Genomic DNA, 22,571 nt, shown 5'->3' with positions numbered 1-22,571 from the left:
CGTGACAACAGGGTTTTCGAGATCACTCTAGGAGGCAAGGATATCAACAGAGCACAGAAAAAAGAACAGATGGAAAATATATGAGAGATCCTTCGAGCAAATTGAGGGGAAGGTCAATGGGATCCAGGAGCATACGAAGTAAAAACCTCATCAAGAGCGAGCAAGGTAAGAATTCAGCGAAGCTAATCGAGGGGTGAAACACCCAGGACTTTTCTGCTTGTGCATAAAAGAGGAGCTACCACGTTAAGAACCAAACTTAAGTCCGCAGCCAGAGAAGAAGAGATGGGGTCAATTCTCAAGCCACCGGAAGGAGTATCCACGAAGCTGTTCTGCTGCGGATAACCAACTCCCCACAAAAAGTTGTGAAACCGGGCACTACCTACAAGCAAAGCCAGCTAACGGCAAGAGAACCAAGGAGAGAGAGACGAACAAGAATTGTAGTGAATTATATAATACACTACGAGACATGGAATACTCACTGAGATGAAAAGAGCATTCTTTGCTCTCCTTTCCTCTTTTTTTTTTTTTTTTTTTTTTTTTTTTTTTTTTCCGTTTCCTATTCCCTCCTTTTATCTCCTTTCTTCTGTATCCTCGTTGATTCTTCGAATCTCAAACGGACGAAGCCATTGATCCAGGAGGTCTAGCCAGCTTAATGAGAAAGAGGGGGAAGGCCGATCACCAATCTTGCAGATTTTATTTGCAGGAGTGGAGATGCTTGGATAGCCCCAAAGTGGTAAGATAGTTGTGGACAGCTGTTGAGGGGCCAGAGAACTTTCGTGGAAATAGCAGTGGTCCTGGGTTAAAGTGTCCGATTCGTCAGCGGGAGAGAAGGACACTCGAGATCCTGAGAATGCTTCCACGAGAAATCGTAGGCAAAAGAATAGACGGGTTTTGTACTCTGTACCGTTATGCAAGCGATTGGGGATTTTCCTCTTTAAATTTCAATAAAAAACGACACCTGAGGGCGTTGTCGTATTTGACAGGTGCCCGGTCCAAACGCAGGAACCTGGTCGATTACGACGATTCGGTACCCTAGCCAGCGCAAGTCCAAACAACCTGTGCAATTCCTGCTCTGAATCACTTGTTGCTTTGGTGGAGTAGGGCGGTGGTGGGCAGGGGTTGGGCAAATCCACCAGCGCGTGGGTTGATGGGCTCCGAAGCTGGGTCAGACACAGTTCGCTGTAGGACCCTAGCAACAGCTGCCTTCCGGTCCAAAAGCATCAGAACAGCCGTTATTTGGAAGAAGCGGCAGATGGATCATGCTGGAAGGCTGGGAGGTGGCTGTGGAGGTGGTTATTTCGATGTCGGAGCAGCGCGTCTCCATTATTGTTCCCGCAACTCAGAGCATGGATTCGACTAATTTCTCAGTCAAGCGAAATTGCGTGTTAGTAAAATTTTGAAATTCCGGAAAACAGATCTCATATGACAATCAAACTCAATCCATGACCACAAAGTTGGATACGGGCCAATTGCTGACCGCGCGCGCGTTGCCGACGTCCTATCAGACTTTGGACGTCCGTGGTGGAACTGGATGTATCCATGTTACAAGACCAGAACGCACCAAGTGCAAAAATCACAAGCGCCCGAAGCGTGGTGGACCCGCCAGTGGCATGCCTAGGGAAGTTATTTTGCTTGCGCATTTGGCCCAGAGCAAGATATGGCAAAGTGCAAAAAGCCCACAGGCGATTTGTGAAACAAAATTTGCAACACTGCACCAATCACTTGCCCCGCTGTCATCACTACGATGCCGTTATGCACGGAGGTTGCGGAGGGAGGATATCAAGGACCTCCTCACAACCCCAAAATGGAGATATATAACGTGCATCAGTTGCTCCGGCTTCCACTAAAAGACGATCCAAGACGCTGGCCTTCCCCCGAAAAGATGGCTTCGTCCATACGTCAAATGCCAGTGACTCTGGAACAGACTTAGCCGGATGATCGACTCGAGCAAGCCAATTCAATTCGCTTCCAACAAACTGTCTCCATTGTTATCATCCATACGCAGCATAGCGCGCACACAATTCGCAGGGTTTTTAAGGGCAGATTTGTTTTAGGACGGGTTCCGCTCATCGAAGCAGGCGACAAATTTGGCCCAACTACAGAGGCTGCATCCACTCCAAGGAATTCACCGATAACGGGGGCTCACTGAGTCGTAAACCTATTAAAATGGCCCTTGCATGACCACATGCTTGAGAACTGGAGCTACGCGATACGTGACGGGGTTGCAAATATTTTGATATTCTTGCAACTCTTTCTAATACATTCTTCGCGGACATGCATGGTATTTGCAGCTTCAACCCACGGCCAATGGATCGCGGAATGGTGTCGACCAGAGATTAACTTCATTTGAGGACGTGAAGCTCACATTCACAGCAAGTTGGCAACATTCCATCATATCCTAGCGTCCCTGGTAGAACTTTAGCGTCAAGCCACAAACTCCAACCCCCAAGTTTGGGGAACTCGCACGCCCCAAAACTTTAGGAAAATTGGCCAATGAGGCACAATACTCACTCCAGTCTGGAGAGGAAAATGCACAGCACAGAGTTACACTCTACAGCGTACCCTCCACCTGAGGGTGATGTGAAGAAAGGGGTGGACGAAGCCAACAGTCCCAAGTCCAGTTACCCATTCTTTGGCATTCACGTCAAAGGAAAACCCCGATTGGAAAAATTCCAAAATACGTTTATGACGAGGTATTTCGACCCAGCTCATTGCTTTTTCTTTTCAATCCAACGCATAATTTAGTAGCGCGGATTCACCAACGGCTCGATTCCTGACATGAAAGTTTATATTTTCATGGGCTGGACGAGAATTCCATTCTATAGTTTAATGACTTCCTATCATCCTGTGTCTGCTCAAGCAGGAGAAATTCCGAAAGACAACAGGTTACGACCAGTCTATGTTATGTGGCTATGGCCGAACAGCAACCAAAAAACGTCGTTGGGCAGGGCTTGACCGCCATGCCAACCTCCGCACACCATCCATGGATGTTGAAGGTTTAATTAAGGATCAGAGCCTTGCTTTAGTCGCATGCAATGTCCTTCTCCACCAGTTTGAGGCATGGGGCACTGTATCCACCCTGCTGGCAACGTAAGCCAAAGAAAGCCAAAACCGCGCTAAAAGCAAACGAAAGCAGCTCCAGCCTCAGTGATGGAGCTCCTGAATCTGGCGCTTTGTGTTCTGTTCCTGCTTCATTTTTGTGAACGGAAATCATATTATTATTGTTCAATTGTTATCCAACATACTCGTGAAAGAAAGGAGACCGAGCATATCCCGAACTCTGTTTTTAAAACATACCTTTGGCGCCAATCAAGGATAACTAACATTGGCCAAAGCTGGAATGAAAACCAAAAAATATTTATGCATTTCACAGAAGAAAATATGAGGGAGCCGGGTATTTTTACCAGCATCCGACAATATCATGGACGACGGCACATTCCGAACCAGCGCAGTCGTGCGCCAACGAGAGCTGCTTTCTAGAATTCCTTGCAGAAGGTGCAGTAGGTATACATATCGGGAAAGTTGTTAAATCTCCGGCGAACCATCGCTAACGTCAATCCCGACATTTATAGAATCCGAAGGATACGCATACATGCCAACCGCAGCATTCCGCCCCTAGCTATCTGCACCCAGTTGAGAAATCGAGACAATTATTTGTGCCTTTGGCAGAACCTCAGCATATGTCTGCGTTGTTTGCATAACAATGGACTGGGGTTTTGCTTCCAATGACCATGGCGAAACGGATGAATCCGTATCGTTCAAATTTATCGACCTACGGCATGCAAATGGAAAGGCCAGAGCGTCATCCGGGAATTATGTTATAATCAAAACAAAGGCCTCCCGCTGACTGCACCTATATTTTCATACCATTCTATCCATCTGCACACTTACCATGATATCACATTAACTAGCAAGCAACCAACTCAAGAAAATCTTATGTCAGTTTACCCATAAGTAGTGTATAATTCACTATCAACAACGCAAATGCGTATCCCAAATAAAATGCATCAGACCAAAGAATACACCAATTACCAGGACATTCCCTTTGGTAACAAAGCTTGACTGGTACCTTTGCTGAACAATGCCTCGATGTTTCTAAGCAAGATGGAAGTATCTTTTGGAGAAGAATCACCATAATTTGATGACCTAGGATGGACGACTCGGGATAACTCGCTCAACAGCGTACATTATCATGTTGAAAATTTTCACAAGAGCGACCGTGGTATATCTCATGATTTCTCATCGCAAAATACACATTCCACGCTTACCCCTAAGTGTGCTCTAGGTCTTTTAATTCTATTGTGGTACCATCCCAGTTCAATTTGAAAGCCTGCATTTTGCCCGTGGCCCAATCGAACGCTCCATGGATTTTCTATCCTGACTACATTTTACCCTCAGCAGAAAGGATATAGCGATACATCATTCGATAATCCTGAACTAACCATACAGGGAAACGTGCAACATGCACCATGCAGCCTTCCAAGTTTTGCGAGACGCGGAGCAAGCAAGAAAAAAGCAGACTCGGCCTCATGCAAGAGACTTCCACCCCGGTAGAAAAACGTTGAACCCTGCCCTGAGGGAGTAACCGGCTGTTGGGTTGGCTAACAAGGCCATGTAACTGGCTGGTTCAAGCGAGCCAGTGATATGTTACTTGAGCATGGGAAACGCCTACTGGCCGCACAGGACAGGGGGAGCAGACAATTTGAAAATCATTGAGCATGATTTCTAAGGGCTTTGATTTGAATTGTGAATTGTCCAGGTATTGACTACCTGAGGTACTTTTCACAGAAAACCCCTGCACAATCAGGGTACCTGTGCACTTGGAGGCCCTACGGTGGGGAAATGCATTTAATGTCCTTGTTGTATTTCTTGGCTGATTGATGGGTAGATCTTATCTGTCGCCGAAGTTCAAGCCAGAGTCCTCTCCTTTTAATTTTCCAAGCTACGAGATAGCCATTTAGATGTCTGCCGGGGTTGAAATGAGTGACAACATCGGCCCCGAGCAACAGCCAAAACTCTGTGGGAAAGCTTAGGACGATAGTGATTTGCAGTCATCAGCACCCTTGCCATTTGCTCTGTTCAACTACTTTGTTGTTTTTTTCTCTATTTATTGTTTCTTGTTGGGAGGAGGGGATTGATATGTCTAGCTTATCTGCAGTAGCTGGTACAGTACATATCCATCAGTCACAGTCCTGCAACTTTAACAGGATCGCAAGTCCACTTTTCCAGTTTAACTTATTTATGTTTTCTGCAGCTCAGGAAGCTCGAAATTGAGGTCATCCACTCGTATTCAATTGTCCTCTTAGCTCCGAAGAGGAGGGCAGAATAACATACAAACGTTGTCTGAAAAATGGGAAGTTATGACCATTACATTACATTTTAACAGGGGTTTTCGGACCCTTCGACAAAAATCCGCCGAATCATAGCTATTCCACTTAAGAATCAAAAATGAAACAAAATCTCACAACAATGGAATAGGGAGAAAGTAAACCTGGGGAGCACAGAGCGATAATCGAGTAGGTGGAACAGAAGAAGCAAAAGAACAAAATAAAAACAGGTGCTGGAAGTCAAAATTTCAATACAATGGGAAAATCCATTTCTTTTAACATACGCAGAACTAGTTTCTCCTTATATTTCCATTTCGTTAACTTTATTATACCTTCTAACCGGAATCTCGATATCGAAAACCAGGTAGAAAAAGGAATTTAGGGTTAGGGTTAATATTTTTAGATCTTAGATGTCGAGTTGCTTCTGTGGACCAACAAACTGACGTTTTGAATTAGCTGTTATATCACTTTTCCAATAGCTTTTTCATTCAATATTATTCTTTTTCTTCCCCTGGTATTCTTTCTCTCCTTTTTCCATCCCCCGTCCCCACCCCAACTTTTTTACATTCAAATTATGGGGGGTGAAATTATTGGCATTCCTCCCTCTTTTCAGGGTGAAAACAACAAATATCCTGTCTATAAAATCCAGTTATTGTTCAAAAACCAGGTAACCTACATATGCTCATTAAGGAAACCCAGCACCGCCTTATATCCATTTTCATACTCCTTGCGAACCTCTTGGTTCTCCAAATCCCCTCTCGCCGCCATCCAGCCGTGGATCTGCTTATCCCACGTCTTGACATACTTGGAAACCTTCAGGTTATCCTCAAAAGCCTTGACCTCGTTGACGTCCTCGTCCATGGAGGCCAACAGCGCCATTGGGATAGTGACATTGGGAGCATCCTTTGCGTCAAGCATAGCGGGGTGGCATTGGACAGCCGCCTTAAAAAGTGTACCTTGCGTCGAAGCCAGAGTGGCAATCTTCCCACCCCAACAGTATCCAAGGATAGCCCAGGCTTTGAATTTCCCTCCCTCGGCAAGTTTGTTGGCTTCTTCGATAACGCCTGGGATTCTTGAGAGTGTCCCTGGTACGGCGGCTTTAGTTTTGAAGAAGTTGGCCAAGTTCTTCTTGTGTTCTTCTGTGGTGGGTGGATACCAAGATATATCTGCTGGGCTTCCGTCGAAGAAATCAGCCATGAAAATGCGGTACTTGCGGTTCGGGTCAGAGGTAGCCATTATATCGGCGCCCTGGATAGTTTGTGGGAAGAAGCCAAAGATATCTAGGGAGTTTGAGGCCGTTAATTTGGGGGAAGGGTGGGATTGCGGTTCATGGCGGGGTTTTAATTACCGAAAATAATACAGATGGCCTCTGTGGCATCTTCTGGGCCAGTGACATCTGTGACCACACTATCAATATGAAGACTGAATGAGAGCAGGGGACTCAGGTTGGTCCACAGGAGGATATAGGTTCTCGCAAAACAAGACACTTACATGTTTTCATGCCATTCAAGGTGATATACTTGCCCTTCTCCTCATACCCTTTCGAGACAACGGGAGGAATGCTATAGATCACCACGTAATCAGCCAACATATATACGCAAGTCCAATGGATACGTGTTATCGATTTACTTACGAGCAGCAGGCCTTGCTATATTGCGACATATCGGCGGCGCAATGGGAAAATCGAGCTCCTCTTAGTGGAGTGTAATATGAATAGGACTTGGGTAATCGTGATTGAGCTCTGGGTAAAGGAATTCGGAAGAGAGTCAGGAATGGCTGTGGCCTCATGAAAAGGGTGAATAAGCAACTGGTAAAGCGCAAAAATAATAAGGGGTTTTCGCGTTTGCCTGTGTTCGGTGGTATTAAATGTCGATGTTTTGATATTCCATGTTGACGTTCCTGACTAAGTGGGGTGGACAACCGGTTGCGTCATAGTGACCTCGGGAAATTTGTTCCCCCGCCTCGGAAGTTGTGGAATTCAACGCCGAAGCCGGCGGGAGAACTTCTGCTTACACCGCACAAGCTAAGGGCCCTCCTCAATGCCACCAAACCCGAAGGTTCCCTCTTATCTCTCAAACCAGAGCCTGCTGCTGTGTGCGTGTGTGCGTGTGTACGCCTCCTCGCAGTGGACCGTGCTACGACCAAGCCCAAGTCTTCGCCATGACCTCCATGCTGTTTGACTCCGAGAACCGGTGGTTTTTCATTCCGCTGGCGCGCAAGTATTGTCCCGTTAAATCTGTACATTCAAATTTATACAGAAGCCTCCCGCAGGCAGCTTGAAGCAGCTCACCTTTTGTTGCTAAGCGCCGTTCAGCGACTGCTTCTGTCCTCCAGCAAGCTCGAATCATGGATGATGAAATGCGGCTCTAGACCAAAAGTTATGCTCTGTATTCAAAAGAATGTGAATTTGCCATCAGCAGAGCCCATAGCTTATATATGGGGAGGGAAATGCATGCGCGCCTTGTTGATATCTTCCGTCACTGGAATTGCAACAACATTGTGCTTTCCCGTCCCCACATCCCTCAAATCTTCGAACCTACATGAATCGCTAACTTCGTTAGCCAGCCAATGAAAATACCTGTAACAGCATTCATAATATTAGGCCACTGGCGGATTGACGGTTATCACCATCGCCCAAATTTTCATCCGATAAAATTGTTATGATAGCAAATCCAATAGAATCCCCAAGGGTGTTGCTCGGATATACATTTCCATATGCTTGGCAGGGTGGGTTGATGGACTGTAGTCAAACGCCAAGACCACCATATGTAAGAGAAACCTTCGCAATATCTCAGCCTCATTCATGTCCACTACCTCGTCAGGTCAATATCAACAATGACTAGACCAAGATCATTGACCATCTCGAGCATATTTGTGATTCTTCATAATATACAAAGGATGGATCTGCCAATTCTAGATCCTAATCCCACGGATTGACAACTCACAGCTGCAATGAATTCCGTTATGTACCTGGTTACTTGTCTGTGCTGTGACAAGAAAAGAGCTTCTTAGACTGAATAGATCCACCTCATACTCTCCAGCTTATTCCAAAGTTTAGGAATAGCTCCCATTTCAACATTTGCTAGCGGTGATTGCAGTCTTGCCCTGAATGATCAACTTTTCCTGGCGGGTTTTGACTATCAAAGGCCTGCCAAACGTTCAGGTAGAGCATCGTGTCTTGAAATATTTCTGCCATATCTCTTACTCCACCACCAAAGCATGGGAATCTTAGGCTTAGGATAGCTTTTGAGGTTAGTCTTTCTCTTTAGTTTTCATGCTAATTCATACCATTATCTGTTGATTTTGTGCCAGTGATTGATGGATGAGGCTTTTAGATACGTTTATGAGCTAACTATGATCTCAATTCGGATATGCTAGTCAATTCATGACTAGACTCTTCTGGTTGGGGATTGATCCGCTGCGATCGCTGCTCCTTCTCGCGCCGAAACGGAAGCGTGGCTCAATGTGAAGCTAGGCTGCCGGATAATGTTATCTTTAACCACCTTAGATGGATCTGAACCATGGTTTGTTCCACCAAAGGTTTATGAGCAGGGCGAGAAGGGGTTGCTTCACCTCACCAAGGACACAAGGCCGTGGCGGTGGCTTGTTTGTTGTTGAATCACATTTTGTAATCACAGAATCTGGAATACTCCCATGTTCTAACTATTTTGGCGCTTTTGAAGAAAATACAGCAGAGCAGGTCTGGGCCCTCTTTGTCTCTCTCGATATAAATACTTCAAATATGTTCACTGACTTCTCATCAAGACCAATAAAGATGAAAATCGTGTGCAACACATACTCTATACTTGATTTCCTCAACGCACCCGCTCAGTGCATTTGCGAGGATGCACTGTCCGAACCGCTTGTTTCAACCAAGATGTCACTATTTAAACCGCAGCAGCCAAGGGTGCGCAGGTGATCACAAATCCTGCGTAGGGTCATGTTGGGAGTATTTTTTCCCCAATGGGAGCAGGTGACAGTTGGATCCGCTGATGGGATTGTCGTATTCAAGTCCTTCGACGTTGCGTTACATCAAGGTTGTATATCAAACGTTGGGCTGGATTACAACGAGGCACATCGCCTGTGAGTTGATGTCTTTCATGATCGCTCTTTTTTTTTTTTTTTTTCGTTCAGCGATGCTAATAAGGGGCCAAATATTCCAGACGAGTAGATGAGAAATTGAATTGTTCATATTAACAGTTGATCTCTACAAGGTTGGAATCTAGTTGGCACATACAGCTGGCCATAGCGAACTCAAAATCCCCATCATATTTTTGTGAGTAATTCTTTCTCGAAATACTTACTCTGATGTGGACGACTAATTAGCCAAATTGAAAATGATATCCTCGTATCAATATTCCCTTAGTTGGAGCCTTCATGGGTGTTTTGTTAATGGAATCTGTACCTCTCTCCCTCGCCCCTGAGCTATCTCAGACACTTCACACTATGCGTACTATCCACCAGCGAATGGCGAATGCTATCCTGATGAGAAAATTGTGTGATCCAATCGTGGCAACGTCCAATGTTGTTTTGATCGAGATGCATATGTTGTTAGACAAATATTTCAATGTTTTGTATCCATTGATGAACGCGAGGGTTAAGTTGCTTGTGGATTGTTAGGTTCATGATGACGCTGAGTATACTGCTTGTTCCCTCCAAACCCCATTGCGTCCACTTTGCTCGCCCTTCTAATATTTTACTAGATACAGATTAGAATGTTAGTACATTTTCTATATATTAGTTAATTCTTCAAACATTTAAAGATACAGTGATAAGTTTTGTTTCCCGAAATCATTTGTATTTGAATCTCAGAGAGGCTATCATTAAAATTTCCTCCTGGGCTACTATCTTACACCTCCGAGTTGAGGGAAAATTCCAATATTAAACCGGGTGATCCCTAACAAAACATCATGACTAACCCCCAAGTTCCGGAGCTCCATCCCTCCTTCAGCTCTACCCAGATGTAGAATGGCTGGCTGGCGACAAAGCGTCCATCACCAACAATGCCTCTAACGGCTGTACTTAAGAGATACCAACGATCCTAATGGGTGGCTTTTCCTCGAAGTATTCCCGGTCACCCACGATTTCAGTTAGATGTGCTATCCTTGACTACTCTGCACCAGCTTCATCGGATGGATTTAAAATCACTTGGGACTGGGCTGCCCTGTTGACTCTTAGGCATCCGGGAACAATACAGAAAGGCCGAGGAAGCTAGTGTGCCTTGTTGGAGCTATGGTGGGTATGGATAGACACCCAGCGGGGGTTGGCATTTCTTCGAGAGATGTGAGGGAATTCCTGCATGTTTATTATTTGCGCAGCTGACGGTGAATGGCAGCAACAGTATCAGTTGACATTATACCCCCAGTGTACACAAAATGACGCATGGAAGGACTATCTGGTCATTCCCCTTGGGACAGACTTGCATCTAGGAATGGAGAGACATCAGAATGCCAATTACCTATTTCAGTGGGAAATCTCAAAGGGCGCTATCTTTCCAGTGAAGAGTTTGACCACCTTGCGGCTGAATACCTTTAGTTCTCTTCAAGAGATAATTGGGATCTTTGTTGGCTCCTATGATTAAATGGAAATCCACGTCAGATACTCCCCTGCTCTCTAGGTTCTGAAGTCGCGTTCAAGTCATATTTTAGAAACCTATCACCAATGATGCGGAAACACGAGCATGTGGCTTCTCAACCTAGACGAGATTGCCTAATAAGGTATTTCGATTAGGCCTACATCTCGACCTCACTGGCAAAGTCTGCGATCAGATCTTCACGAATTAAGGACCGCGAGTTGGCACAACAATCACGCTTTTAGTTTTGGGGGGGGGGGATGGAAGCCTATTCGGCCAAGGACACAGATATCGGCCCAGAGTTCTGTTGTCATTTCGCATGGTACTTGCTTCTCCAAAGCATTATGCGACGATTGCATTTTCTCCATGTCTCATCTGCACATCACTGTGATCACTTGATTGATGAGTGAGAAAACAAAGGGGGAACAGGGAATGAAAATGAAAATCCCATAGCTTGTCGACGAGAGCTGAATATGGGACTGCTGAGCCTCAATCCCTAAGAGGAAAAGAAAGGCGAGATATGAATGGGAAAGGTTTTCATGCCGCCATTCGAATTGCCGAGCTCTCTCGGCATCACTGAAAAGAGCACGATACCAGTCGCAACGCATATGGATTGAGAATACCGGCAGCGGTGAGACAACGACAAGCCACAAACTTTGACCAGGTCTTGCATGCCCCTGAGGCTGAGTATTGAGACTCCACGCTGCCGGCCAGGTCCCGACCTTGGCAGTGGTCAACCTCAAGAAAAGTTGCAGAAAGGTTGACAGGAGGGAACATGTGAAAGACGCCTCATCATAATCATGATATCAAACCGAAAAAACTTCGGCGTGGGGGTCCTCTCTGAGGAGCACATACGCTGGGCGGAAACAAGCCTCAACGATCTGGGGTTAAATTTAGCAGTGCGGAGGCCAATCGTTCGAGTGGCTAGCGACTCCCCAGGATGCGGTTCAGATCATCAGGGGCGCTGGAGGAATACGAGAAGTTAAAGCAAAAGGACCAGATGAGGGAATGTTGAGGAACGCGCGCGAAAAGCAGACATCACCGTACGCTATGTCGTACAGTTGATGGCTTTGCCATTTCAGGGAAGAAGGCTTGAGCCACAACAGGTACGGGCTGTATCGGTGGACGATTCAAGATGAACTACCCACATATTTCTCGTAGATCTGGATAGCATCTTGCGGCGCCCGTCAAAATGGCATAAATGGCGGAAAGGAACGGAAGGCTTCTAGTTTCTTCAGGCGGAGGGAAGGCTTTTGGCCAACGGACAGCATCTACTGATCCAATCAAATCTCGACTTGAGAAGTAGGGGCTGGAATTCAACACGTGGGATGGCAGCACAAAGCAGTCAAAGGTGGTTTGGTCATTGGCAACAGGCGTACAGGAAAAACAAAGCTGAATGTTTCGCCAGACAATACTCTTAGAAAACTCAAGGAGGTCTTGGTGTTTGTTTTGTGATCGTGATCCTCAATTCTCTCCAAACCTTTCAAACATTTGCTTTTTCTTAAATCAGGGGAGCTGGAAAGTCGAAAAGGAGGCTTATTTTTTTACATTTCTCAAGAACAACTGGATCAAAGCAAAATAAGACCATTGGTTGGGGAAGTGACTGCAGGTGAACTATGGAATGCTCCAATTGCAGCTTCATTTTGAAGTTGCTTGATGGTTTATTTCCAAAGTCAAGCTTGTGTACCGCATGAAGAGAACGAATAGCAGCATCGGTTTAGCGAGCCCAAGAGTCAAAAAGTGTGGTTGCTAAAAAAGTCAAAACGAAAAAGAAAAAAAAAAAAAGAAACAAAAAAGAAAAAAACGGAAAAAAAGGAAAAAAAGGATCAAAAGGAAACAAGAAAACCTGGGAGGTCTATCAACGGAACCGCAGCCTGCAGCTCGACCTTTCTGGACTTGAACCCCATTTTTTAACTCTTTCTTTGTTATTTGCTTTTCACTCTTCGTCTGGTTCGCCAACCACCCCGCGCGGGAGAGACGGATGATGAGGACAAGTTTGGACGGCTATTCTCGCGTTTGTCCCTTCAGCTACGACGGAATATGAACAAGAAAAATCATTGACATATGATAATAGCGGAAAGCGCATTATTAAATCAGGAAACCGTCAAACTATGCAAGGAGTGGAAATCCGCGTGCTCTAGACGCATGGAAGACAGTAGCCAAAGCGTTTGAGTGCAGGGAATACCAGGAAACATACGGAATACTGCGTAGACAAAAGTAAAACCAAGGCGGAAGTGAGAACTAGGGGGATAAGCTTGACTACAGACTCCTGCATGAGGAGGTTGTTCAACATCTGGAATCACGGATGGAATTGTTCTGATAGGTCCAAAGCAGGATCATCAGGAGGTTCTGAGTTTGCGCAAGGCATGATTGATGTTAATGCGGTCTCTGATAGGCCGAAGGAAGCTCTGCATTAAATTCAGTATGGACTGTCCAACGCGCTGGAGCAGCTGGCGCAGCCTGCAGGTCTGTACGCAGTAGATACCTGCACGCTTGAACAATATTTATGGTGGACAAAAGGACCAAGAACCTTTCTAGCTAACACTCTGACAATCGTCATAAATACACCTGATATATTCAAGGCGTGACTCTGGGGCTAAAGCTGCATAATAATACCATTATTTCCTCTAAGGTATTTTTCCTTTTCGAGCCCATCTGGCTCGGGGATAGGTTTTAATGCGTTGGGTTCAACCCCACGGAGATTTATCATAATAGAGGGAGCGGAGAGTTTGGCGTGTTCAAGATCAGAGCCTCTCAGATCATATCCTTCCTTCATCCCGCAAATTCATGGACCCAGCAGACTGGTCTGGTGCCGCGTTGGCTCAACAAGGTATCAGCAAGCCAATAATGGAGATGGAAAATGCTTAAACAAGGCCTGTCCTGTCAGCTTGAACTAGTCGCTGGAAGGCTAGCCGGATCGCTGGCGATGCAGAAGCAGAGGCCGAAATTTAGCTTCCTTTGCGTCAGTGGCCAAAAGAAGAGCGAGGCCACACCCGCAATCATCTCCGCTCATCTAGCAACCGGCTCAAAGCCACATCGGCCAGACGCTTCCCTAGATGTGAGTTAATCAGTCGCCATAAGTCTCCACACTGGCAATCCCCATGCCACCATGGGTTTTGGATTTGTTTTAGCATTTTACAGTGGTCCTGGAACGCACTAAGTAAATGAAGCTCTGAGAACGGTGGTTTCAAGTCGTCGCATCGTTTACAGCAAAATGGTCCGGAATCAAAGCCAGACGAAGTTTGAGAGATCCTAACCAAGGGAACATGTTTCTTTTACTTTTACTTTTTTTTGCAAACCGCGATATTCGCCTCGTTCGCTGCGTGATTGACGGGATCCTTGCTCGTTGAGCTATGTCAGACAGGGATGAAATCCCTCTGCCTCAAAGTTGACGGGATTCCGAGAACAAGCCGGTACCCAGACGGCTAATTCAAAAGTTATTTGGGTGCCGATGCAATGAGTGCTAATAATTGGTTTGGTGGCAATGTGAGGAGGTAAAAGGTGAAATCCATGTTCTCATAGTACAGGACAGAGATATCACTGTGACCGTTTGAGACCTCGCCGACCCGTATGGGCTGTGCAGACTGACCAGTCAGATTGAACCTCCCAAGGTTCAGCCGTCTAATTTATACAAGTGTGCTTGCCTCCTGTATTAGTGGTCAGCATGGGTTAGACTCATCGACCACAGCCGACAGAAGGGAAGTGAAAACAAGCTCATCCGCCCCACCATACAGATACATCGCCGCCCAACCACAATGTCTCTTGCTGGATGTTACTTTTCTTATTGAGGGCTGACTGACTGGGCTGGCATTGTGAACTTGAACGCTTTACAGTAATCCGCAGGCATCGTTGTTGCTGGAGAATAGTGTTCCGTACGTTAGTTTTGATCACAGAGACAGAAAAAAGAAAGAAACAGGAGGCACATGTCTGAAACAGGCGGTCTGTTCAGATCATTGATGTTCATTGAGTTGTTCCTTTGATTGCATATTTTTTCAGTGTGGATAGACTCAGTATGCACGGACGTAACAATCATGTGCAGTACAATACGGGTATGTGTAGTACAGGTACTGTACAATGCGAGTTTGTGACAGAAGTCCGTCACACTGATGACATCGCGTGGAATTCTTTGTTTCAGTACCATTTGGCGAAACCTTGATGGAAGGAATCCACTAAGTAGTGCCCAACCAGGGGGTGGTGTAAAAAGGAGAAAGTCATCAGGATAGTCATAAGGAAAGTCAATATCACATGTAAGGGTCAGACTACCATCGATGATCAATCAACAACCATGAAGTTCACCACAAGATAGATGGCGAGCGAGGAAATGAGCCGGTACGGATTTCTAAGAATGTGAAAGTTGGGGTTCCGGGGGCCGAGCCGGGACCAGCGAGGAATTATCGATGGCGGGGTAGCATACCACACTACACACCGAGAACTGAATGATTCCATCCGCTCAATGTGGGGCCTGAATTTTTTGGTTGTCCAAAGGGAGAAAAAATGATGGAAGACGTGGAAACCCAAGCTGACTTGAAGAGAAAGGAACTTGAACCTTTGCTTTGATAGGCTTCCTCCGCAGTAGAGGAGAGTAACTTTGAGCTATCCACGGGCTTGGTATTATTCTTACGCACTCTGCTGGTTCATGGAAGAGACTGATCATTTCCGCCGTTAAAATTAACCTTAATTATCGAACTCGTAGATCAAGAATAAGATAGCCACATGTCTTGCTAAAGTATTCCGCATACAGAATACGGCCCATGTCAAATGCGCTGTGTGTGGTGCGGCTTCAGTAATTCTCTTCCCATGAGCAAGTGGACCGATGATTTCAGCACTCTGGGTCCATTCTTAACAGCGCAACAGCGCAACAGCGCATGGCAAACAAGGATTATCCTTAGTTTGTTTGGATTCGGAATGCTTTCCTTGGACTGAGAAACAGAGAGGAAACAGACCAAGCTGAGCGTATCGCCCTGCCGAGGAGCCCACTTAGTTTTAGCAATCTCCAATTGGCAGCTTGCGCAAAGAAAGCTGGATCCTGAGGGGCTCAACCTTAACCTACTGTGTAGAGGAAGCCTGCGAGTGGCATCAGGTGAGCGCCAACCCCAGTCTCGGTAACTAATCGCAGTCCAGGGGGGCATGCCGCGATTGCTATCAGACGTCCATGATGGTGCCCGAAACGCCAGTAAGAATCGTGGTTAAAAATACATTATTGGAGTTCATGTCTTGGGCGGCGGAAGGTGTGCTGATGGCGAGTTGAGTTTATCAATTTGCCAGAGACATCGTCAAGCCCTAACCGCAAGCCCTAACCCTAGCCATCCATGAACGGCGCAACTGCAGTCCTTGAGCCGCAACGACTTTGTTTCCACCCATCAAGCTCCCAAGTGGTCTGCATCGACGCACCAACACAACCCTGTGCCGCTGTTATCATGAGTTTTGATGATTCCTCACATCTGGTGCTTGGCCGAAGAGGCTTGCGAGCAGCAGCTCTGATTCGTATTTGTTTTTGCGGTTGGTCCTCCGGTGATTAGCACAAACACTACCAAAGCTTAAATGCTCCAACGGGGTCGACTTGCTGCTGGTCCGCCTGTCACCCAGCACTATTCCCTCCATCAGGTCCACCCTGGAAGGGGAATGTCAAATTCCGCTAACACATCCAGTACTAGCTCGGGTGATAGTTCAAAGCTATTGATAAATCCTATCCTCTTTTGTACAAGGCCGGGCCCCGTCTCCCTGGAAAGAGGATCGCGTCCTGGCCGCTTTTGACAGGCTGCTTGTGATAGGCTTTGTCACTGGCGAGAGCGGATAGGATGAATCCAAACAATAATCATCAATGTCAAGGTTTTCGAACTTTGGACCATGGCCGGAACCCTTGGCATAAGCCTAATCGGACTTATTTCTGAACCCTGTCCACTGCACCTCCTGCAGTCTGAGCCTCTGCTTCAACCAAGCAGAACTTGCCTCCTCCCCCAGAATACGAGCATCCTCGAATGGGCCAGGTGTTGTACCACTTCAAACTAGTTGCAGATTGCAGCCGCACCGTGCGCCAGTGACGAAAAATGGACCTCCCACATCTCGAGGTTCCCCACCACTGGGCTCGTGTCAGAACTCGGGCCAACCAGAACGGAGTCTGATGCGTCAAAAATCAATTATTTTTTTCAACATATCTTGTTGCTGCTTTGGGGACTGTAAGCTACGGCCCCAATATTCTCCAAATTCCACCATTTGGGAGGCTAGCCAAGGGACAAGACGCTTATCAAGGTTCATCGCGTGTTGGTCCGCTTTGCTGGTGCCTTCCCGGTGTCTTTCGATTTGGCGAAAGGCCCATCCAGCCTCTCCCGTGACCCCCAAAATCCCTCCACGACGGGTCATTTGGAGAGGGGTCGTTAGTGGGAAATATCGGGATGTTCTAAAAGATTTTTGCCCAAATGTCTGACCTCTGGATTGCTCTGGATCTGATCTCAGGAACTTGTTCCTCGAGCCGCCCCAATTATGATTGGAAAACAGTGATTATGATCGAGAACCCTAGATCCAAAGCTTGACAAAGAAAAGATCGCCCAACTTTTTGCAAGTCGAGGTTCCAAGAATCATTCATGCCTTAAACATCGGCTCTGGCATCTTGAAGTTTAGTGATTTATTGCCTTTATTATTGTTATGGTTATTTACCGCTTAAGCTTTATTTGTTTGATTACTCCATCCGTCCTCCAAAATATAATTACCCTCGCTTTCTTCCACTTGGGGTTCGGCTAGATTGTGCATTTCCCCGGAATTATTTGAAAAATTAGAAAACCACCCTACCTCCCCTTTCCCCTTCCTCTTTTCCCTTGTCTTTTTTCCGTTTCTAATTTCACTGGGTATCCGCCTGTGTCACTCTATCTTACATCTTTTGTCATTTCCCCCCTTTTCACATTCAACAAGAGACTCGACTTTCCTGACGCACGCGCCAGGCTTGTTCAACATATGCGACGCGACCGCTCTACGGCGCGAAAAGAAAAGGGACAATAAACAATTCAAGTGGAAACAGACAATCCGGAGCGGTTGAACTCGCAACATCAGAGGGAACCCAGACTTCTCTTTTGTGGCGGATATTTTTTTTGATCTTTCTACTCATTGAGCTTATTCCTCCTTGCGCCGCCCCGACAGGGAAATACCTGCCCGAACTTCCAGGGGCCGCCCGAGCTACCCAAGTGATCGTCATCCCTCTGCTCCACATCCATCTATCAAGATCACCAACACATCTATCTTCACATTTCCTAATTATTCTGGTGCCGATCCGGAGGGGATACTACTTCCGGTGCGAAAATCCCTACCTTCGTTGTCGATTGAACTCGGCTCGTTGTGACAAACGTCAAGGCATACCTTCCTGCTTGACTGTTCAATTGCGTCGATATATCTGTATTAAGTGGCGACTGTTTCCTTCCCGCACGGCTCGAGCCTCCACGACCTCAATTTTTTGAGTAGGTACAGTCTTGTCGCATTTTAACCTGCACCTCATCTAACACATTTATTTCGTGTTTTGAATGTCAACCCTTCTTTTTTTTGAGCAAGGGGGAACACTCACCCGAGTTTCCCTTTCATTTGTCCATTCCTTTCGGCGCAAGATTTGGCGTTTACTTGGAAACACCATGTTAATGATAACTTGTGATCAGGATGCGATCAAGTAAACTACTATTCGAATTCACAGCATCTCCCCGTTCAGCTGATTCTCAACCGCTGTTCTAATTGACAACACCTCTACGCTCAACCTCAACTTCAACCCTAACACCTCTTGTGGCATTGAAATATTGCTCTTAATCGACTCCCAAGTCCTGTTGTGCATTTGGTTCCTCGGTTGTATCGATATCAAATTGCAGCAACTCGGGTTATTACTGAGAGTGGTGTCCAATCCATCTTCCAATACAATATAACCTCCGATTCCTATCCGCCGCCGAGCAGTTGGCTGCCCCCCGTGGATAATTCTGGTATTTCTGGTGGTCGAAATTGGCCTGGCAGTGTTCATTCCATACTCCAACCGGGGCAAGTACCCCTCACCACTGCACCCCCAGCACCCGCCCCAGATTCCGAATCTTCAAGGCAGCCAGGCCCGTCGCGAAACCTTTCCGTCAACGTGGCGACCCTCGCAGTTCAGCCGCCCGGAATGGGGACGGCGCTTGATGCTCTGAATTCACATCAGTCACTGACATCTCGACGACCAGCTGCAAACAATTTGCCTGGCTTCGAGCTTCTCCATCCTCAAGTTTCGCAACCGCAAAAATATTCCCACCCTTCAAACACTAACGCACAACAGCCTTCGAGAGTCGGCGCCTTACTAACTCCGCCATCGAACTCCTCATCAGACGCCGGCTCTATTTCCGCGTACGTGAACAATAGTACCGTTTCTACCAGTCCAGCACCGCCTTCTTATTCTCAGGGCTACTGGCCACCATCAAATAATTTTGGTACTGGTATGATCAACCAGCCCTGGCCCCAGTCCTTTCCTTCAAGGAGCGGGTTTTCACCACCCTCATCATATGCAGGTCGAAATAATTCGAACTCCCCTACTTCAACGGACACTTTAACACCCACATACGATATAAACCATCGTGCGTATTTTCAAACTCCAATTCCCGGAGTTTCCACCTCGTCTGGCCCATCGCCTACGACACAACAATCCCAACCAGCAATGGCGCACGTTTTAATGAATGCGCAAGCCACTACTACTACGATGCCGCCCACTCCACCAGTGCAGAACAGTGTCGACGCCTATGGTCAGAAATTACCACCTACCCCATTATACAGTGGATCACAACAAGGTACCCCACAGCAAGCCACCTTCCCGCCATATCAGAGCAGTGCTGGCAGTTCAACAATGCATCACTCTAACGCGAACGGTCCTTCATCGAGGATCTCGCCAATTCCAGTTCAGATGCAGGGTGAAGGGCAACATCAGTTGCCCCAGTACAGTACTCGACCATATCCATCTTACTCCCTACCCGCAATGAGCGGGCCAATTATGACGAACGTACATCATCCGAATTCCCAACTAGCACTTGTGGGATCTATACAGCCAAACCTCCTACCAGCTTTCAACAGTGGCCACGCTGCTACTATGAGTAGTATGTACAATGGACACCCCAATCATATGCATGGACTTATGCAACATCCGCCACCCGATGATCGGCCATATCGATGCGACCAGTGTACGCAAAGTTTCAGGCGCAACCACGACTTGAAAAGGCATAAGCGCATTCATTTGGCAGTTAAGCCGTATCCCTGTGACCACTGTGCCAAAAGTTTTTCCCGGAAAGATGCATTAAAGGTATAAATCTCTCTAATAATTATACATCATCTACGAACTTTCTTGCTAACTTTGATGTAGCGACATATCCTTGTTAAAGGCTGCGACAAGGACAAGGATTCCCAGTCTGATAAAAACAGCACAGCGGCTGGCTCCCCCATACTGACACGCACGGACACTGGCGCGGGTAACTCTGGGGGCGGCCGAACTCACAATATACAGGGAAATCATGCCTTAAAGTCGCATACGTGAAATACATTTCTGTATTCTGTTATTTTATTTCGTTTGACATAATCCGGGCCCAGGCGGAAACTTATTTTATGTGTTATTTGAGTAGTTTATGTTCTACAACAGCTTTTCCAATTCCCAATTGAAAAACCAAACCCATTTCTTTCGTCCTCTTGGCCTTTTCATTTTCCGCCATTATTTGATTTGGGACAACGGCACATACTTCCTCATACTTGCTCTTCTCACGTTGTTTTGGCATTTTCTTGGTATTTGGGAACTAGGGTAGAGTTGAGGTGTCCTTGGGGTCTAATTTTATCGGAAATAATCAACATCGCCGATTTCCGCGCTCTGTGTGTTGCTATATGGCCTTTCCCCGTGTTCTTCTACGGAGCAGAATCGCTTGTTTACCACAATGCTACTTCCTATCCATCCTTCAGGCGTTCGATCCTCTTCGCTCACTTCTTGAGCGACAATTCTTTTAACCTCTTTACCAGAAGCTGTTAATTTTTTCCTGGTATTCCATTTAGCTTTGGTCATAACAGTTCTCATCCCTTGTTTACCCTTGTCTACTCGTATTTCCTCGTTCCCTATTGGCTTGTTCGAGCAAGTTATCCATTTTGTACCCACATTGCCCTCCATATTATTTTCGATATCTCCTTTGACATCGGTGGAGTATCGCTATTTGCTTTGCCCCTCTTCTTGACTCCCTTGTACTGTACATGTGTAAATACCGTGCACCATGTGAAGATTTCCTGGCTAAATCACGGTTAACCAAATCGGGGATATGAGGAATAGACACCAAGCCCCGAAAAGTTTATAAGATGGTTGCCAATACCTTAATTTTCTCCTTACATTACGCTCTACGGGACTTCTCGCGAATATTACTCAAACTAGGACGAGAATATTTCAAGGAACAGTTATTCGGAAGCAGTGTCATTTTCAATCATGTGAATTTTACTACAAATGGCTCATAATTTTACTTCCCAAGTGGCAAAACAACACGCCTTCTATCATCATGCATTAGCAGAAACCTTCCCGGGCCCAAGCGGATTTATATGTACTCAAAGACCTTACTTGCTTATACAGATCTGTACCTCTACATTGGATCCCTACAGCACGCATACCCGACAAGAGAATATCCCAGCAGCCCAATACATGCACAAGCCCTTACCTCCATAAGGTGGTTTTATATTTGACAACGCAAACCCCTATAAACTTCCAGCCATGCATTGGTGGAAACTCAATATCAAAACAAAATCCTTGCACTTTCTTCGAAATAATTCCCCAGCAAACTATCGAAACTTTTCGGAAATGCTAGGATGGCCGAAACATTGCCCAGGCTTGTCTCCGAATTGTAAACGTATTAGAGAATGGGGACCGGTGGGAGCTTATCTCATATCATTGCTATGGTCCGATAGATTTTGGGAAGCCCAATAGAAATGTAGATTTAGGTAGACGTAGCAGAAACGAATATTTCACGGCTTTGCCGGAATTATGCGAACTGCTGGTTCCACTTTTCTCCTTCTTGCGCCAGAAGCTGGAACTTCACAAATACTCTAGTAAGGCCGGGATGACGGCCTCGCGTAATGCAATGTCCACTTCCGTCCCCGATCCATGGAGCCTGTCAGCAATTTGATAAACACGTTCAGCCATATGGTTGATGGATTCAAGTGAGATATCATCGACAAAAAGGCAGAAGTTGTACCGGGTTTGTGCTAGAGATTTGTCTGCGAAGCACTTCTTCCACTCCACGTTCACAGTCGGGTAGCTTGGGTAATATATCCATTTCATTGGGTACAAAACGGCTGAACTGGTCACCAACAATGCGCGATGAGGATCCCTCTAGTTGAGCCTTGTGTTCCATTTATGACCAGTTCATGGCGGTCCCAAATTCTTCGCCACCTCCCATCATAGAGTAGCCCTTCATATGGCTACATGCCATGCATTTTCATCACCGTATGTGCACCGATACATGATGAAACCCTAAGCTTGTCCTTCAGAGACCCTTCAATCGCAACTACAGGATGCAATCCGTCGTCCCACATGGCTCCAAACCCACATTCAGGTTTATCAGCGCATCTCATGTTGTGTCGTCTATCTGATAATGTTTCCTAGCCGTCGAGAAACTTCCGAGAATGGGAGGACTGTAATGTTTACTCCTGTTCTCCCGTTGTCTTCG

The 22,571-nt window shown here is 46.2% G+C and overlaps 7 protein-coding genes across 7 annotated transcripts; 4 read left to right on the top strand and 3 right to left on the bottom strand.

Moving 5' to 3' along the window:
- Positions 1-1,259: 1,259 nt before the first annotated feature.
- Positions 1,260-1,847, top strand: HCBG_02941 (uncharacterized protein; the record flags this gene model as incomplete). Its single annotated transcript, XM_045429990.1, has 2 exons — positions 1,260-1,289; positions 1,506-1,847. 2 exons carry the CDS (start codon positions 1,260-1,262, stop codon positions 1,845-1,847), a joined length of 372 nt encoding a protein of 123 aa, XP_045289885.1.
- A 4,152-nt stretch (positions 1,848-5,999) lies between these two features.
- On the bottom strand, positions 6,000-7,182 carry HCBG_02940 (dienelactone hydrolase; the record flags this gene model as incomplete). Its single annotated transcript, XM_045429989.1, has 4 exons — positions 6,000-6,607; positions 6,676-6,723; positions 6,819-6,889; positions 6,961-7,182. 4 exons carry the CDS (start codon positions 6,987-6,989, stop codon positions 6,000-6,002), a joined length of 756 nt encoding a protein of 251 aa, XP_045289884.1.
- A 2,085-nt stretch (positions 7,183-9,267) lies between these two features.
- On the top strand, positions 9,268-9,947 carry HCBG_02939 (uncharacterized protein; the record flags this gene model as incomplete). The annotated part of the gene is made up of 3 exons (XM_045429988.1): positions 9,268-9,410; positions 9,554-9,603; positions 9,694-9,947. The coding sequence occupies 3 exons, from the start codon at positions 9,268-9,270 to the stop codon at positions 9,945-9,947; spliced, it is 447 nt and encodes a 148-aa protein (XP_045289883.1).
- Positions 9,948-10,330: 383 nt separating this feature from the next.
- Positions 10,331-10,908, top strand: HCBG_02938 (uncharacterized protein; the record flags this gene model as incomplete). Its single annotated transcript, XM_045429987.1, has 3 exons — positions 10,331-10,345; positions 10,506-10,566; positions 10,646-10,908. The coding sequence occupies 3 exons, from the start codon at positions 10,331-10,333 to the stop codon at positions 10,906-10,908; spliced, it is 339 nt and encodes a 112-aa protein (XP_045289882.1).
- A 7,690-nt stretch (positions 10,909-18,598) lies between these two features.
- On the top strand, positions 18,599-20,829 carry HCBG_02937 (specific RNA polymerase II transcription factor; the record flags this gene model as incomplete). The annotated part of the gene is made up of 4 exons (XM_045429986.1): positions 18,599-18,903; positions 19,175-19,331; positions 19,404-20,185; positions 20,246-20,829. 2 exons carry the CDS (start codon positions 19,550-19,552, stop codon positions 20,414-20,416), a joined length of 807 nt encoding a protein of 268 aa, XP_045289881.1.
- On the bottom strand, positions 20,490-21,008 carry HCBG_02936 (uncharacterized protein; the record flags this gene model as incomplete). Its single annotated transcript, XM_045429985.1, has 3 exons — positions 20,490-20,669; positions 20,801-20,903; positions 20,953-21,008. The coding sequence occupies 3 exons, from the start codon at positions 21,006-21,008 to the stop codon at positions 20,490-20,492; spliced, it is 339 nt and encodes a 112-aa protein (XP_045289880.1).
- A 929-nt stretch (positions 21,009-21,937) lies between these two features.
- HCBG_02935 (uncharacterized protein) lies at positions 21,938-22,476 on the bottom strand (the record flags this gene model as incomplete). The annotated part of the gene is made up of 2 exons (XM_045429984.1): positions 21,938-22,234; positions 22,348-22,476. 2 exons carry the CDS (start codon positions 22,474-22,476, stop codon positions 21,938-21,940), a joined length of 426 nt encoding a protein of 141 aa, XP_045289879.1.
- Between the last annotated feature and the right edge of the window lie 95 nt (positions 22,477-22,571).

The sequence above is a fragment of the Histoplasma capsulatum genome (assembly GCF_000150115.1).
Source record: "Histoplasma capsulatum G186AR genomic scaffold supercont2.3, whole genome shotgun sequence".
In the NCBI taxonomy this organism is placed as follows: Eukaryota; Fungi; Ascomycota; class Eurotiomycetes; order Onygenales; family Ajellomycetaceae; genus Histoplasma; species Histoplasma capsulatum.
The sequence above is the reverse complement of the archived record's forward strand: the minus strand, read 5'-3'. Positions and strand labels throughout refer to the sequence as shown.